Source organism: Physcomitrium patens, chromosome 26 (genome assembly GCF_059467195.1).
Source record: "Physcomitrium patens ecotype Gransden chromosome 26, ASM5946719v1, whole genome shotgun sequence".
Lineage (NCBI taxonomy): Eukaryota > Viridiplantae > Streptophyta > Bryopsida > Funariales > Funariaceae > Physcomitrium > Physcomitrium patens.
Genome location: NC_143435.1, coordinates 3,754,233 through 3,768,724, shown reverse-complemented (window position 1 = coordinate 3,768,724; position 14,492 = coordinate 3,754,233). Strand labels below are relative to the sequence as shown.

The 14,492-nt window shown below is 37.1% G+C and overlaps 1 protein-coding gene across 2 annotated transcripts; it reads left to right on the top strand.

Moving 5' to 3' along the window:
* The first annotated feature begins 229 nt into the window (after nt 1-229).
* LOC112277886 (CDPK-related kinase 3) lies at nt 230-5,817 on the top strand. Of its 2 annotated transcripts, XM_024510686.3 has the most exons (11): nt 230-977; nt 1,571-1,701; nt 2,218-2,259; nt 2,618-2,726; nt 3,090-3,168; nt 3,482-3,778; nt 3,941-4,050; nt 4,316-4,423; nt 4,598-4,660; nt 4,864-5,031; nt 5,177-5,817. In XM_024510686.3, the coding sequence occupies exons 1-11, from the start codon at nt 429-431 to the stop codon at nt 5,315-5,317; spliced, it is 1,797 nt and encodes a 598-aa protein (XP_024366454.1). In that variant the 5' UTR covers nt 230-428; the 3' UTR covers nt 5,318-5,817. The 2 variants fall into 2 exon arrangements, with proteins under 2 accessions (XP_024366454.1, XP_090104105.1); XM_090247979.1 differs by lacking the exon at nt 2,218-2,259.
* The last annotated feature ends 8,675 nt before the right edge of the window (nt 5,818-14,492 follow it).

Below are 14,492 nucleotides of genomic sequence, written 5' to 3'. Positions count from 1 at the left end.
ACGATGATGCCAACTCAGCACGATGTCCGGAGAGCGCATTCAGAAGCCACGTCATGCTCCGCTACGTCACTGCCACATCATTGGACGAGACCCGTCCACGCGATGAAAGTGGCCAACCCAGCAACGGGCAACGCCAACAAGGACGTAACGGTCGAGCTGGCGCCAGTGTGGGCTCTACCGTTGGTCGGGGGCCGTATGGACATGGCCATGGCGCGCGGAAAGCAGAGGGCCATGCGGGGGATGAAGGCGAAGTGAAGAGAGCAGGAGTAGCAGCAGCGGCGGGTGGTGGTCGATGTTGCGGCAGGTGAAGATGCTCCACAATGCGTGAGGATCGAGTGGTGCGAGGGGGAATGTGGAAGAGAAGGCGATGTGTGTGTTAGAAGGGCGGAGGAGGAAGAAGAAGGTCCCACGGGTGGTGGTCCGATGCAATGGGCCAGTGCTATGGCAAGCACGGCGACGAAGGCGACGGGGAGGATTCCTCGGAGGAGCGTCACAAGGTGCAGGTTACTAGGACGCCGAAGCATGGATCGTGGAACAATGGCAATCCGGGGAGCTCTCACAATGGCGGAGCATCGCCGATGCGAGCCAGGACCTCCTTCGGCAGCAGCCATCCGTCCCCTCGGCATCCCTCCGGTAGTCCACTCCCTCACTACGCGAGCTCTCCCGCGCCCTCGACCCCGGGGCGGAGTACATTCAAGAAGCCTTTCCCTCCTCCTTCTCCCGCGAAACACATTCAGTCGAGCCTCGTGAAACGGCATGGTGCGAAGCCGAAAGAGGGAGGGGTGATCCCGGCGGAGGTTGCGGATGGCGAGACGTCTTTGGATAAGCATTTCCACTTTCCGAAGAACTTCAATTCCAAGTATGAGCTGGGACACGAAGTCGGTCGCGGGCACTTTGGTCATACTTGTTATGCGAAAATGCGGAAGGGCGAGCATAAGGGGCAAGCCGTGGCAGTGAAGATAATCTCGAAAGCGAAAGTACGTCTTGGTTCGTTGCTGTGGTCATTGTGGATGTTCTGCGCACTAGCTGAGACCTGTTCATGCAGATGTTTTTGTTAGGGGTTGAGGGAGAGGAGGGGATTGAACAAGCATGTGCTATCCATCCATCGCTCTATCGCTCTACCTATAATCTATTAGAAGGAAATGATAATTTGTGCGCGCAAATGGAGTGGGAGGATCTATGCGGTGTTGACAGGAAAAATGTCAGTGATTGACAGTTCTTGATGGAAGGGGTTCTGGTGTGAATTAGCAAGCAGCCTAGGGTATGGAGAATTGGAATTAGGTTGTGGTTGGGCAACTGACATGGTCAACCATCGAGCGGTAGTGACGAAGAAATTTGCGTCCAGGCACTTTAGTGAACATCCCTTGGGGACAGCGGACGCGAAGAGTAGGTTGAGCAGATGGTAATGACCAGGTAGAGGATGGTGTACGTGGCTGACAAGTGATATCCTGTCTGGTGCACGGAGATTTCGGTGGCTAAAATTTGCTTTATTGTGCAGCTTAGCTAGTTATGCGATTAAGCAGGTAGGATTGAAGGTGTTTGAACCAGAGATTTTGGTGTATTATGGCAGATGACGACCGCAATTGCCATAGAAGACGTGCGCCGAGAAGTGAGGATTTTGAAGGCTCTGACTGGACATCATAATTTGGTGCGGTTCTACGATGCTTGCGAAGACAATGTGAACGTATACATTGTGATGGAGTAAGCGGTCATGCACCTATCGAGTGTTTTTTTGGCTCATAGGCGCCTATGATCAGCAGTGGTTATAGACCTTTACTGAACGTAAAGCCTCAATACGTGCTGATTTCGGTGCAGCCAGTTTGCACAATGTCCAGTGTCTCTGATCCACTTCAATGTTCAGTATCTCTTCAAGTCGAATGCCCTGTTCAGCTCTTTCAAGTCTCACAGTATTTGCTACTGTTTAGGATTTGATTTGATTTTGGCGCTGGTGGCAGCTTTGCTGTGGGGAACTATTAGGTGGTTTGTTATTGCATGTAGAATCAAGTAGATGAACTCGTTGCCACAGCAAATTTTCTTCTATTTCTCATTTTGCCGAGGTCAATCTGGTCAGCAGGACAATTCATAAGAAATTTTACATTCTGAAACATTCTTTCTCTGGTGTGCGTTGGGGTTTCGATCCGTGCACGGTCCAGTGCCCTTTTTCCGCAAGCTTCCTGGCAACATTATATTGAAAGGCACTTTTAATATTCCATGCAGATTGTGTGAAGGAGGTGAACTGTTGGATCGCATCTTATCTCGGTAATGCGTTAATTTACACGTCTGGCAGTTAGGCTTGATTTATGTTAAGTTTCTTTCGATGGTGCGTCTTTGATTCCTGTGTTTCGAGTATGGTTAACGTTGCTTGTGTGGTTCTGTCTGAATTTGTAAACAGCCTGAGCAGTAGAAGGTAGTTGGTAAGAAATTGGACTTTCTTTAGGGGTCCTACATGGAGTGCTGACGTATTAGCTGCTTCTCGACAATACACATGCCAACAAAGCGTAGTGATATACCGTGTAAAAATGTAATGGTGATTATTAGAAACTATGTTCTTACCGTAGGTGTTTTGCAGTGTTCTGTGCCACGAAATTACTTCTGATCTTTTAACGCGCTTTTTCAGGGGAGGAAAGTATTCAGAGGAAGATGCCAAGATTGTCCTGCGGCAGATTTTGAGCGTTGTTGCATTCTGTCACCTGCAAGGTGTTGTGCACCGGGATCTTAAGCCCGAGGTGTTTATATTCTGAACCTCGCAAGTCTGCAAGACTAATGCCCTAATGTTGATGAGAAGGCGACCAAAATGTTTTCAGCATGTTTCTAAACAATCATTCTGTAATTTTTCTATTGTTGTGATACGTATATTTTTTTCCCTCCATTTCTGTCCCTGAAACTTCATTTCCTCCTTGAGGAAGATCTGCATTTGTGGAGTCTCCCGACTGCCTTTGATGTTACGTTTATGAATTTTTAAGTGACGTATTTCCGTCCAATTATAGTTCGAAAGCAATTCATTCTTATATGTTTTATTGTTCGTTTGAGGTTATTTCTTTCGTTGAATTCAATCGTTCACAGAGTACTGTCCGCATATATGTTTGCAGAACTTTCTGTTCACCACAAAGGATGAACACGCTCAGCTAAAGGCTATTGACTTTGGATTATCAGATTTCATTAAACCCGGTGAGTAACAATTCCATTTTTTCCTCTGCTCTCTGAGCTTTATACTAGGCTTTAAATACTCTTCATCAAGAGTGTGTACTATGCTTTTTTTGGCTCTCTGAGTTCTGTACAACTTATCAATGCCTTGCTCAGAGTTTAGATTAGTCAGCAAAAGTCTAGCGAAGTGTATATGGAAACAGTTTGTTTGGTGTCTCTGTTCATCTTTTAGAAAAAATAAGTTGAGATGTGCCTGTATGCAGCAACTGCAACGTGATTTTGTATACGTGTGGGTTGCCTTTAAGTAGGGATATTAATAGCTATTGTTGCATTCCAGATGAAAGACTGAACGATATTGTTGGCAGCGCATACTATGTTGCACCGGAGGTGCTGCACAGGTCATATTCTATGGAAGCTGATGTATGGAGTGTTGGGGTAATCACGTACATCTTGTTATGTGGTAGTCGGCCGTTTTGGGCGCGAACAGAGTCGGGCATTTTTCGTGCGGTACTGAGGGCTGATCCAAGCTTTGAAGAAGCTCCTTGGCCTTCGGTTTCTGCCGAATCTAAGGATTTTGTTAAGCGACTTCTTAATAAGGATATGCGAAAACGCATGACTGCCGCACAAGCCTTAAGTATGTCTTCTCTTTATAAGCAATTGGAAAGTCTGCTCATCTCGTTCAGAATTATGAAAAAATCATTTTTCTATCAATAACTCATCGCCATTTTAATATCTTCGCCGTAAAACTCCCTTGAAACATAATTTTAGTAATGAACATTGCTCTATTGAGTTGCAGCTCATCCGTGGATTCGAAGCAGTAGTGTGAAGATACCTCTGGATACCTTAGTGTACAGACTTGTGCGAAATTATCTTCGCGGAACATCCATGAGGAAGGCCGCTTTGAAGGTTAGTGATGACAAATGCTTTGTTATCGTTTGTCCTTCTTTATGTTGTTCGCTAGAGGAAGATAGCTTCGTACACAAGTGTCAGATCGTTTATTCTGAAACTGGACAGAAATGGTGTTAACTTGAAATGTAATAATTTTGTCATGTGTGCTCGCACAATTAGAAGTTTCCACTTTGTAATCGGTTCCACGTCCAGATTCTAGGCTTCTCGTGATTTGCTAGGATATAAAATTTAGATTTGTTGACTCGGTAGTGAATCATTACAGGCACTGTCGAAGACCTTGACTGAAGATGAAACTTTTTTTCTACATACTCAATTTATGCTTCTGGAACCGAATAAAAGTGGACGTGTCACTTTTGAGAATTTCAGACAGGTGGGTGGATGGCTTTGTGATAGCCTTGATACCAATTGTCCTGGTTTCTATTGGGAAGAGAATAGTTGTTTAGTATAAGTGGGTTACTATGCAATTCGTGGAAAATTTGCATCTCTCCCGTTTGTTCTACCATCTTTTGTATCCTAATCTTGTTATTTTGTTGCTGAGGATCAGGCATTGTTAAAAAACTCTACAGAGGCAATGAAAGAATCACGGGTTTTTGAAGTTTTGATTTCGGTATGTTTTTTTTTATTGGATCACTTTTGTACAAATGCTGGAGTTTGTAGTTCAAATATTGGAAATATTTTGACAATTTTGTTCAACAATCATGCTGTCATACTTGTCTCAATATGATTGTTCTAATTCTTGAAATGTCCCTCCTCGACGTTTGTCTGAGAAAATCGTACCATCCTCACCTGGAATTGTTTTCATGTTTGCAGATGGATGGTCTTAACTTCAAAAAAATGGATTTTTCAGAATTTTGTGCAGCAGCCATTAGTGTGCACCATTTAGAAGCGACAGACCGATGGGATCAACGTGCTCGAGCTGCGTATGATATATTTGAGAAAGAGGGTAATCGCGTCATAAACTACGACGAACTCGCAAAAGTACGTCCTTGTCTTACACTTGTCTAGTGTTTATTTTATTATCGCAGTTATCAACGGCTAGAATATTACTCCACTTTCCTTCGCATTCCTCGTCAGCTTTGTAACATACGTGGCTCTTATCAATGTTCCCCCTTACCTTTTTCAGGAGATGAAATTACCACCAACTGTACCGGCGCAGCTGTTCCTAGATTGGATTAGACAGTCTGATGGTCGGTTGAGTTTCACTGGGTTCACCAAGCTGCTTCATGGAATATCCAGCCGTGCAATCAGGAACTATCAGCATTGATTCTTTGTGGCGTACGATTTGCAATACAGTTTTTTAACTCTTTGTCACACTTCCGTACATAACTGCTGCTTCGACTCTGCTTCGAGATGACAGGCTTCTCTTTTGCTTGAGTTTGCCTAAGCATATGCACGATTTACATTTTTGCGGAAGTGATCTGCCCAGTTTCTTAGGATGAAGTACTTATGCAGAAAATCAGTCCCTCTGAAACAGCGAAAGGAATGGCAAAATATTCTCATAAGAAATCTCACCTCAAATTCAGGAACATCCCAGCACATACTAAGTGCCTTCCTTGAAATTGAGGTACTGGGATGATGTTCTTAGGAGAGGATCCACGAGATAGTGAGTAGAATGTGTATTGTCGCACATCATTCAGCGATCGTTAGATGCAGTTCTACTCACCATAATGCCCAACTGAAGGCAGCTACGATTGGCCTGGAATCTTCCTACCTCCCGCAGTGTATCACTTGAGATTTTCAATCATTGTGCATGGTTTCGATTCCTATCTTATGTTGCGAGTTGTAAATCTGACACTAGTTTTGTTGCCACTAAGCCATGTCTCTGTGGGGGTAGGGGTGGCGTATGTGATTGATCCTTTGCTGTAGAAGGGAAAACCATTGAGGAGTGGAAACTTGTTTTCACGTATGCAACGCTAGTGCTTGTTTCTTGAAAGGAACAGAAACTTGTACCGCTCATGTAATGCTCAAGTACGTTCTAGCCCTATTTAATGAGGACGACTGTTAAGGAAGAAACTTGAGGATATATATGAGAATATCTGTGATAATACCACTTTATGCACCAAGTTTATCTAGTAGAACTGAGCTCTACGCAGGTCACATCGCAGGATGTACTGAAAAGTCACATTAACAGCCACACTACATTTCAGAGGTGTACAAAAGGGACTAAACTTATCCATTCTGAAAAGATGACCAGCCCTCGAGGTTGAACTTGACTCTGTTCCTCAGACCATCCCTAATGGGACCTAGACTTTTGACCAGACAGACATGCACACAGCCTGGGCCCATCTCCTGGATGGACTCGTCGGAGACAGGGAATGTGCATGCACATTGGCAATCAAGTCCTCCTTCTCATCGATGTTTGACAGCTTTCCAAGGTGGGAATGGAATCTGTGCTTTGGATGCACACATTCTTTTGAGGATTTGGAAATCAAATAGTGGTTTGTTTTGGAACCTTAGGGAAGAGTTGGGATACCTGAGTATCAGAAGTGTTTTTTAATGCCACTTTCATGGCATTGTCGCTTGGATTGTTGTGCCATTCCAGGTGACTTGGTAAAAGCTGAAGCTGCATGGAAATTTTTGACCCTTAACCTTCAAGCCCAGCAAGTTTTCCCATAAATACATGTGAGTTTTACAGCATTCTTTGAAGTTGTGAGCCAGGTTGTTTCCAAACCATTTCCACAATTAGAGGTTAAAGATTGCTCCCTATCTTGTGTAAACTCAGTGATAAGTTGTCAGGGATATACTCACATATCTGAACTTGGATATGGTTTATTTTGTTGAAACTGTCCATCACATTTAATTGTAAAAACTGCAAATCTACCCCAAATTACTTCCATTTAGTTCATTAATTATTTTTTACTACAGAACTATTCAACAACTTTGTGTTGTGTCAAGGTAAGAATCATTATGAAGTACAAATTCCAAACAAACAGTATGAGAAAATATGGTGAGATCAACTACATTTGATACTTTTTAAACAATAATGCATGTAAACTTCAAATCTGACATTATAATATTACTTTTTGTAAATACCTAATTGGATATTAGTTAGGTAAAACTTACATAATTTATGCAAAACAAAAATTCTTTCACCCATTTTATATATTTGTTGATATGTATGTCTGTATGTGAATTATAATTTTTTTAATTCATTCAAAACTTTTTTTATGAATAAATTACTGGATGAAAACGCCATAATACACACATGGATGAAATTCATTTATTTTGGATGAAAGAAAAATAAAATGAATGCTCTATAATATAAAATTTTTAATAAATAGCTCACTAATGTATTTTTTAGGTTATTTATGTTAAGAATAAAGTAGTTTATTCTTATATTGAAACACAATAAAATATAAGTTCTTCATGACATCAACTAACAGCAGTTCAATTGAGGAAAAAGAAAAAGAAGTAAAAATAACCAAATAAAAAAAAAGATCGTCCTACTTGTTTATGAATTTTTTTCTTATTGTTGGAAAATGATCAAAGGTTAGTAAAAATAACAAATTCAATTATGCAAATTGCAATTCTTGTTTCTTAGTTTTATAGCATATATATTCTACAATATCAAAAGTAAATCGCCCCTTATTTAGAGATTATACTTAGAATATAAAATTGCAAAAATATATGAAAATCATATATAGTAAAAATTTATAATAATAAAAGAAAAGAAAAGAAAAGAAAAGAAAAGAAGTAAACTCAAATATTAGAAAACATGACTTTATGATTATGAAAATAATATTAACATGTTATTTGTAAAAATGTTGTATGACTTGAGAGTTGTCAACTAAGAATATTGAAGATTATACAAGATAAATGAGCACAAAGTGTACTTCTGCTAAGTAGAGGGTAAAATTAGCAGTTATTTGTTTTTACACTATGATCTTATTTGACATGGATTTCAATGACAATCAACAAACTAAAAACAGCAGCTCGGTGCCATTGTATAGTTAATTAGAATCAGTAAATCAAAACATACTCTAAACCCATCAAATTGAATATAATAACACAGTTCTTGACATACAATATTTCCTTTGCTTCAGATTATGGTCTTTTCATTTGTTTAGCTGATTTAAAAATAAAAAAATAAAAAATTGATTTTAAAAATTTTAAATTTTAAAATAGTGGACAAGTGCATAGATTTGCCACTAGATTAGAAGTAAAATTTTAGACCAATTAGTTTGAAGCTTTTGTTTCTGAGAGTGATAAAGAATTGGTTTTCTCCATTAACATCTAGAAGGGCAACAATAATAATACTTGTATATAGTTACAAGCAATTTAAGCTACAAAAGGCTTTTGATAGTGAATTCAATATTTGAAAGAAATCTCCATTGAAAATATTTTCTTATAGCTTTTTAGTGAAGAAAATATTTATAATTTTACATGGTCAAATATGGCTTTTTATTTTTTATTTACACAAGATGAAGTCTATATATATATATATATATATATATATATATAAAAGATATAAATTAGTTAATAAAGATTTTAAAGTTGTTGATACATTTACACACACAGACTTGGATATTTGTTTAGTTGTTTTTGTACAAAAAAGAATAAAGAACAAATAAAATAAAATACATACATACATACATACATACATACATACATACATACATACATATATACATATGTGTGTATATTATATATATATATATATATATTGAATGTATTTAAATTTATCCATTTTTATTAATAAAAAATATATACATGGAAAAGAAAAAATATTTGAAAGTTTTAATTAGAGCAAAATTTGTGTATCAAATAAATTTTCAAAAAGCATTTGGAACTTTCATATTCAGAGGCATATAAATACTAAAAATAATTATTTGTAAATGGCTTGTTAGTATTATTTGTATTATTATTATTAGGAAAAATATCATATATATGTTTAAAATATATTAAAATATTAAGAATATCCTTGCATTCTTGATAATAGCAAGTCTATCCCTCAATTTTGTGATAATAACAAATCTATCTTTCAACTTGATAGGATATCACAATTATGCTTTTTTAAGTGCAACCTAGCCAAACTAGCATGTTGTAGAGGAATCAATTGGCTTTCTTTGGCATTTTTTGGCATAATACAAGTCCTTGTGCCAAGTAGTGTAACAGACATACATATTTACTCTGATAATTATCTAGATAATAAGAATAAGTAGAAGTAAGTCAAAGTAGATAAATATGATAATATCTTGTAGAAAGCTTCCTAGAAGCTTCATAGATGTTGCTTTGCCTTTATACATGTCTATAAGTGATTGGTAGGTTGAAAACTTGGCCAACAAGGAGGCTACATGTTGGCATGTTGACCACTTGTAGTACAAGTTGGACACATGGTACACACCTAAGAAACTTGCCTTGCAAATTAGACATGTGTCTTCTAAGTTGTATGCTTATTAGAGGTCCTATAGCATGTCGCCACATAGTTCTTAGTTAAGTAGTATATATAGAGGCAAAAGTGAGGCCTTCTTCACTCTTGTCAACTCCTTTCTTGCTTTTAGTTTAGTTTCAAGAGTCTTTTGTTTTCTAGTCTTTGGCAATAGCCATTCTAGTTCTTCCCTGAATATACATACTTTCTTCTATTTTGTCATTTTCTTTTTGACATAGATTCTACGAGATTATGTATCTTCTTCTAATTTGTGTCCTTAACATGTAGACTACGGCACAACTATTTTTGGCAAATAAATGAATGCATGCAAGATGAATGAATGTACGTATGATTGTTGTTGTAAATGCCAAATTAATAATTGTTTAGGCAGCATCTTGGATGTCCCAATAAAGCTATTTTGTGGCTAAGCTAGCAATTACAAGCAAAATCAAAGGTTTTGATTGATCTATGTGGAAGCAATTACCACAAGAACATTGACTTGATAGATTTGAAAGTGATATGGTATTATGGATGCCACTTAATTGATATATAGCTAATTGATCAATCACAAAGGCTAAATCACTTCATGAACTCTGGTGCTAGCTTCATTGATATTTATTATACCTCAATGCATTATAGTGTATATTAAGTCTATAGATGTAGATCATTCTATATGAGTTTCTATTTCACAAAAAATGAGCAAAATTCAATAAGTATTGATAATAAAGTAGAAAATAACATTCTATTTTTTCTTACTTTAAAAAAATTATTTTTGAGGCATCAAATGTATTTTATAATCTAGTGTATTTCAACTTCTTTTTAATAATAATATGTATTGTTATGTTGTTGGAATAAGTTTGTAATTCAATGTTCTAGTTTAAGAATCTAAAATCATCACTAATTAAAATCCAATCTAATTTTTATTGTTGGACCTCTCTTTGAACATTTACCACCATCAACTAAGGTATAGATGATACTTTGGCAAGTTAATGAGGACATGGTTTTTATCCACTTAGAATATAAGAAGAATCTTAAGTTTTTTGCTTATTTTGTACTAATTCTTGGACTTTGGAGCAAGTAGTCAAGGTTGTTGAATGTTTCATCAATATAGCCTTGGAATAAGCTTATCATTATAATAGATGATCATGACATTAGTGCAAAACAATCAATCCGCTATTCTATTAGTGGATTATTGACATGTGCATTAACACCATTGTAGTTATAAATTGATGTAAGTCAATCCCAATTGGTGAAACAAACAACAATATGCATCCCTCATAATTCTTCTTTTGCAAATGGTTGCTACCATGTTACAATTAGTGCCATCAAAAAAATATTTTTCAAAGAAGAAAGCTTAGATGTGAATCAAACTTTATTAAGTAGGATAGACTATAATACGATAGAGTAGAGTATTATCAATTTGGTTGCGTCATAGTCTACATGGCATGAGGAGATATATTGTGTCAAAAAATGCCAATGAAGTGTCACGGACACAAAAATATAAGCACAAGATCTAACAAAAAGTTCAAAAAGAACTGACAAGAACTAGATTAATCAGATGAATACAAGAACAATACCAGAGAAGTGAGCTAAAGCTCCAAGAGATGTGTTGTCAAGACTGAAGAACTCTTCAGCCTCGATTCTAATATATACTACTATTTACGAAGCTTCTCAAGTAACTTCTATCAACTAGGAAGCTTCTAGAAGGTTCGAGAGACTTGCTTCTAAAAGGTTCTTGTAGTGGCCATAATCATGTAAGCTAATAATTACATATAGAAATAAGTAGAAGTAAGTAAAAATAAGTAAAATTAAGTTAATTCTATAATATTTAATATGGAAGCTTCCTAGAAACTTCCTAGACGCTGCTTTGACTTCATAGATGTCTTTAATTGACTTTTTGGATTAAAAACGTGGTCAACAAGTTTGCCATGTGCCACACATGTTGTTAGCTTGAAGATCAAGCTAACTATGTGGCCCACACGTAGAAAAACTTACCTTGTAAGCTAAGGCATGTGCCCTACAAAGTCAACACATATTGGATGTCCTATAGAACGTCGCCACGTAGCTCTTAGTTAGATAGTATATATAGAGACAAGAGTGAAGGCTTCTTCACTCTTGTCAACTCCTTTCTTGCTTCTAGTGTAGTTTCAAGGGTCTCTAGTTTTCTTGTCTTTTGGCAATAGCCATTCCAGTTTCTATTTCAATATATATACTTGTTTATTTATATTTTGTTACCTTTCTTTGAGTGAAGGCTCACTTGTCTAAATTACATTTTCATTGAATTCTTGTCTTTGACAGATTGACAAGAGTATACCTAGAATATCAGAGCTTTGTCTAATCTTGATTAAGAGTGGATTACCTCTTTTTCTTGATAAGACATAAGCGTATTAAAAATTGCGGATTACCCTCTTCTAAATTGATATTGTCCTTAGTATTTTTTTTGTCCACAAGTCCTCTCTTCTAGTTGTCTTGAGTGATATTAGACATCTTCTCTCTTCTAAGTGTTATCATAGCAGAACTTCTTGAAATAAAGAGTGCAATGGCACAAATGCAAGAGCAATTGAAGGAGTTAATGCTTGCGATGCATCAACTCAATTTACCATTACAAGGAGCAACAAGATTGGTAGGAAGTGAAGATATAGAAATGGTTGGAGCTACTTCAGCATCTGCACCAAACCATGTCCTTTCTCCTATGGTGGAACGCCCTTCCAGTCCTAGAGAATCAAGAATTACCCTACCCGAGAAGATTGATGGCACGATATCCAAGTTTCGAGGATTTATCAATCAAGTGTAACTTGTGATTGAACTTCAACCCCAAAGCTATCCAACTCCGGGATCGCAAGTTAGATTCATTGGTACGCTTCTTTCAGGTTCGGCACTATCGTGGTTTTCATCTTTTCTTGAATGACGAGATGCAATACTAGATAATCTAGAGGCTTTTTTGACGAAGTTTCAATCCATGTATGGAGAACATGATACAATTCGCGTTGCAACCAATAAGATCCATATTTTATGACAAGACAATCGATTAGTAACGTTATATGCTTTACAATTTCAACAACTTACAACTGATATCAAGTGGGATGATGCTGCCCTTATTAGCCAATTTCTCTACGGATTATAATATGAGGTAAAAAAATTAATGCTCAAGTTACCTGATCCTCAAACATTGAGTCAAGCAATTGACTTTGCTGTGAAGTGCGACAATCACCTTTTTGAATTCCGATCTGAGAATCGTACAAGTAGACCTCAACGTTACTATAATTCAATGGCAACACCAACACCTCTTCAACACATACATTCGGAAGTAGAGGATATGCAAATTGATGCAGTACGTTTCAAACCTCATACTGAGCAAGAAAAGACTCGTTGTCATCAAGAAGGATTATGTTTATATTGTGGAGAACCAAAGCACACTGCTCAACATTGTCTAAAGAAACAACGCAATCGAAAAATGAGGAGTATGGCTGTGAAAGAAGATAATATGTTGGAAAACGAGTTTGTCCAGCTACAATAGGGACAGTGCGATTGGAATCTTACACAACTTCTAGTAAAGGTCCTATTCTCTCCTCAGAGCCCTCTCCTTGTTTTACATTAAATGTTATTTTAGGACCTAAATATTACAAAGCCTCTACCTTGTTAGATTCAGGAGCCTCAGTGTGTTTCTTAGATGAAGAATTTACTAAAAAACATAGCATATCTTTAGTAAAGAAAACTAAACCTGTTCATGTAGAAATCATAGATGGTCGTCCATTGTCTTCTGGAGATATTACTCACAAAACTCTTCCTATAGAAGTAATAATCAATGGTCATAATAGTTTTGTAGTATTTAATATCATTAGATCTCCCTCTAATCCAGTCATTTTAGGTTTATCGTTGTTAGAAAAATACAACCCTCAAATAGACTGGATTTCTCGAACTCTTACTTTCTCTAAAAGTATAACTAACAGTGTAGTTAAGCAAGTAGAGAGTCATAAGTCGAGTTCAATTAAACCCGTATTTATAGCTGTAAAAGCTTTCTTACATGCTGGTATGAAAGAATCACCATACATTATTTATGCTACACCCGTTTCTACTGGTGAAAAGACTTCAAGTAGCATTCCAAGCCAATATCAAGATATTCAAGTTGTATTTGAAAAAAAGAATGTGGATACACTCTCGGAATATCGTCCCTATGATTGCTCAATTGACCTTCAAGAAGGAGCATAACCGCCATTCGGACCTATCTATAGTTTATCACAAAATAAGTTGGCTGAACTCAAGGAGTGTATTGAAGAAAATCTAGCGAAGAATTTCATACGCCATTCTAAATCTCTGGCAGGAGCTCCAATTCTATTTGTGAAGAAAAAAGATGGATCATTGCAGATGTGTGTTGATTATTAAGGACTCAACAAGATTACCATAAAAAACAAGTATCTTCTACGTTTAATATCCGGACTTCTTGATCAGCTGAATCAAGCTAAGATCTATACAAAAATAGATTTTCGGGGAGCATACAATCTAGTACACATCAAAGAAAGAGATGAATGGAAGACTGCGTTTCGAACTAGGTATGGACATTTTGAATACAACGTCATGCCTTTTGGACTTACAAATGCACCAGCAGCTTTTCAACATCTAATGAATGATGTTTTTTGAGAGTTTTTGGACGATTTTGTGGTATGTTATCTAGACGACATCTTGATCTATTCTAAGAATCTAAAAGAACATGAACTTCATATTCGTCGTGTGTTACAAAAATTAAGAGATGTAAGACTCTATGCCAAGATAGAAAAGTGTGTATTCTACACTACTCAAGTCGATTTCTTAGGTTACATCATTTCAAATGATGGACTTATGATGGATCCTAAAAAAGTTCAAACTATTATAGACTGGAAGATTCCAAAAACGGTAAGAGATGTCCAATGTTTTTTGGGATTTGCCAACTACTATCGGATCTTCATCAAAGACTTCTCTCGAGTTGCAGCTCCACTTACACGCTTGATTTGTAAAGACAAACTCCAATGGAATCAAGAAGCGGAAGTTGCTTTTGAATCTTTCAAGACAACATTTGTTTCTACACCAATCTTGT